Source organism: Cucurbita pepo, unplaced genomic scaffold, assembly GCF_002806865.2.
Source record: "Cucurbita pepo subsp. pepo cultivar mu-cu-16 unplaced genomic scaffold, ASM280686v2 Cp4.1_scaffold000203, whole genome shotgun sequence".
Classification (NCBI taxonomy): domain Eukaryota; kingdom Viridiplantae; phylum Streptophyta; class Magnoliopsida; order Cucurbitales; family Cucurbitaceae; genus Cucurbita; species Cucurbita pepo.
In genome coordinates this window covers 84,945-88,405 of record NW_019646467.1, presented here as the reverse complement: position 1 = coordinate 88,405, position 3,461 = coordinate 84,945, and the positions used below count along the sequence as shown (strand labels likewise).

The following is a 3,461-nucleotide window of genomic DNA, read 5'->3' as shown; positions in this document are numbered from 1 at the left end:
ACACTTAAGCTACCAGCGTGTTCGAATCACGCCTTCCATTTTTCATTTCAATCTATCAATGTATTAAAATTACAAATTACTAAATATTTTTATTGAGATGTTGATTAATAAAATCACACGGTTATCTTTCATTCCCGAAATCAAAGTTTTAAACAAGACGAAACGTGCCATTATTGTCAACCAACAAAATATTTAAGTTTATTATTTTGATAAAATCAACAAGAAAATTAGAGTTTTTAATAATGGAACAATATTTCATAAATTTTGGTAAGAACATCAAACAAGTTATGGTAATATTTAAATTTCTTTGTTTTTTTTTTTTTACTATTTTTTTAAAAGACAAATCTAGTATTTACTATTTCAAAATGTGTATTATTTCTATAAATTGTTTGAGATGTTCGTGACATCTTCATATTTATCAAACATCACAAAGAAAGAATAAAAGATGAATCGTGTAGCGTTTTTTCTACTATTCATTTTTCCACTTTTCTCTCATCCATTTCTTGCCATTGCTGACTCATGGTCGGAGCTGATGCATTCCGGTAGATCTCTATCTGCCTTCCTCTTCACTTCTCCGCCACCTCCAGCGGCGTTTCTCTTCACTTCTCCGCCACCTCCTACACGAAACTTCTTTAAATCTCTACCTCCGGCGGCGTTTCTCTTCCCCTCTCCGCCACCTCTTGAGCGAAGCTTCTTTAAATCTCCTCCGCCAGCAACGTTTCTCTTCCCCTCTCCGCCACCTCCTGAGCGAAGCTTCTTTAAATCTTCTCCGCCAGCAGCGTTTCTCTTCCCCTCTCCGCCACCTCCAGAGCGAAGCTTCTTTAAATCTCCTCCGCCAGCAGCGTTTCTCTTCCCCTCTCCGCCACCTCCTGAGCGAAGCTTCTTTAAATCTCCTCCGCCAACAGCGTTTCTCTTCCTCTCTCCGCCACCTCCTGAGCGAAGCTTCTTTAAATCTCCTCCCCCAGCGGCGTTTCTCTTCCCCTCTCCACCACCTCCACCGCAGCCAGCAGAGTGATGTGAAGACTGTACGAAAGATCAGCCACGCCATAGAAGATAAGCTAATTGGCGAGAGAGATGTTCTCAATAAGAGATGAGCTTTTTTAATTCAAGCCCTTTAATAATATAATAGGGAAATCTTACCATCACTATTTTAGTTTTAAAAATAACTTTATCATTATAAAAATACAATTTTATTTGAAGTTTAAAAAATATTTCTAAATTTTCAAAAATAGTATTAATATTTATAATTTATTAAACGTATAATAAAACTTCTGTAATAATATTTGGATGAAAAAATATTAGAGCGTTTAAATTATAACATTTTAAAAGTTTTTTTTTTTTTTTTTCAATTTAGATCAAATTAAAAGTTAAAAAATAAAAGGACAAATTTAAGTTCAAAATTAACTTTTATTTTATTTTATTACAACACCTCATCCAACAACATAATGATCATTGATTCCCTTAGGGGAAAAAAAAAAAAAAAAAACTGAACAAAAGAAAGAAAAAAAAAGATAAGATAATCGGATTTTCTAGGGGAGAGAAAAAGGAAAACAATACTTTACACAGGTTTAACGGAGGGAGAAAAGTTTTTTAGATTTTTCCAGCTTTTATTTTTTATTTTCCCTCCTCATTTAATTATTTTATTCAAATTATATAATTCCATATTATCCATAAATAATATTACAATTAAACATAAGATCCATATTTCAAAATAATTTTTTTCTTTTTATTTTTGCCTTTTTATGTTTTTTTTTGTCTGTTCTAATATATTCCATCGTATAGTCATGTGTTTAGTTTTTTTTTATTTATTCACTCTATTTTTTCTATTAGATAATAGACAATTATTCATAATTAATTTCGTGCAGATTTGGATAAATTATTTTTTTTTCCATATCTACTCACAATAGCAATTCTTAATAATGTAAAAGCCTCAATAATTGCAATAAATGGTATAATTCTTCTAAAATAAAATATACCCTTCAATTTCTAATAAACATAATATATATTTAATACTAAAAATCTTTTAGATCAACTCCATATTCGTATATGACTCTAGAGCTCACAATTCAACCCATTTGTCTGTTTTCAGATGGGTCGGATTGTCAGGTTTTTTTAATTATTATTTTTATAAAAAGAATCATACTTATCCATCGTACACATTACATTAGTAACTAAAAAGCTTATTTAGTTTTTTACCATCATTTTAGAAAATCATGATCAATAGCATCAAAATGGTAAAATAAATAAATAAATATTAAAATTGGTCAAAGATAATTAGGAAGAAAGAGAAGAAAAATGAAAAAAAAAATCAATAAAAATTGACAAAAGAGATTGGGAAACTTAGCAGAGAGGAAAAAAAAAACAAAGGAAGTTTTTATTGTATTAAAATAATTGTTAATAGAATTAAAAGAAAAGAAATGAAGAAATACAGACAAGAAAAAATGGGAGATTGGAAATTTATTGAACTGTCTTTTATTATCGATGTAACAAGCAGTGGAATAAAATTGACAGTTTTTTATGTATACTGTCAAATACACCTTAGTTTCTAAGAATAAAAATTATAGAGGATAAACCATGAAAAAGAATTGAATTTTGAAATATGAGATGACAAGAAAGCAGATAATACTCGGACATAAAATAAATTCATCAAATTTTTTTATATGATAATAGCTACATCTACAAGAAAACATTAGTAATAATAGAAGATGAGATTCTTATTATATATATATATATATATATAAATTATTCTAATGTTCGCATGAAGTTTAACACATGAACCAATGTAAATTAAATAAATAATGTTATAGAAGTTCGAACTTGAAACTGATGTTATGAGCTCACATAGAATGACTTGAATTTCAAAGGACAGAATCAAACTTTCATTAAGGATAAATTCGTGACAACAACTTAAGCTAATCCGATAAGTGACCTTACTATCAGCTAAGTCAGAAGACTTGTCTTATGTTTGACGACATGTGCCTCGTGGCCCTTGCACGTCATTTATGTTTTATATTATATGATGATGTGATAATGTTATATGATGACGTTAGATGATGATGTGTTGATGTTATATGATGATGTGATGGTGTAATATGATGATGTGATGATGTGATAATGTTGTATGATGACGTGATGACGTTAGATGATGATGTAATTATGTTAGTTGATGACTTGATGACGTTAGATAATTATGTGATGATGTACATGATGTTGACATGATGATGATGATGCATAATAATAAGATAATGAGACGTATGATGATAAAATGATTTAATATGATGAGGTTCCATATTAAATGTCACGATGCATTATGACGACAAGTTTTCAAAGACACAACCCTCGTTAATGCTAATGATGATGCATATATGAAGGCCAATGCATGCATGTTACTTAAAGTAATGTGTGAAGGGTGTATAGGGCTGTGTCTTAAAGATGGTTTAAAGATGAACACTATAGGGACC

The 3,461-nt window shown here is 29.9% G+C and overlaps 1 protein-coding gene across 1 annotated transcript; it reads right to left on the bottom strand.

The window, feature by feature from the left end:
• Window positions 1-492: 492 nt before the first annotated feature.
• Window positions 493-1,453, bottom strand: LOC111784459 (circumsporozoite protein-like). Its single transcript, XM_023665157.1, has 2 exons — window positions 1,430-1,453; window positions 493-1,023 (listed from the first exon to the last, which is right to left on the bottom strand). Exons 1-2 carry the CDS (start codon window positions 1,451-1,453, stop codon window positions 493-495), a joined length of 555 nt encoding a protein of 184 aa, XP_023520925.1.
• Between the last annotated feature and the right edge of the window lie 2,008 nt (window positions 1,454-3,461).

Excerpts from the sequence above, each read along its gene's own strand:
- LOC111784459 (XM_023665157.1), bottom strand. The coding sequence starts at position 1,453 with ATGATCATTATGTTGTTGGATGAG. Across the intron at positions 1,024-1,429 it reads TCATTATGTTGTTGGATGAG|TCTTCACATCACTCTGCTGG; the intron begins GTGTTGTAATAA and ends TCTTTCGTACAG.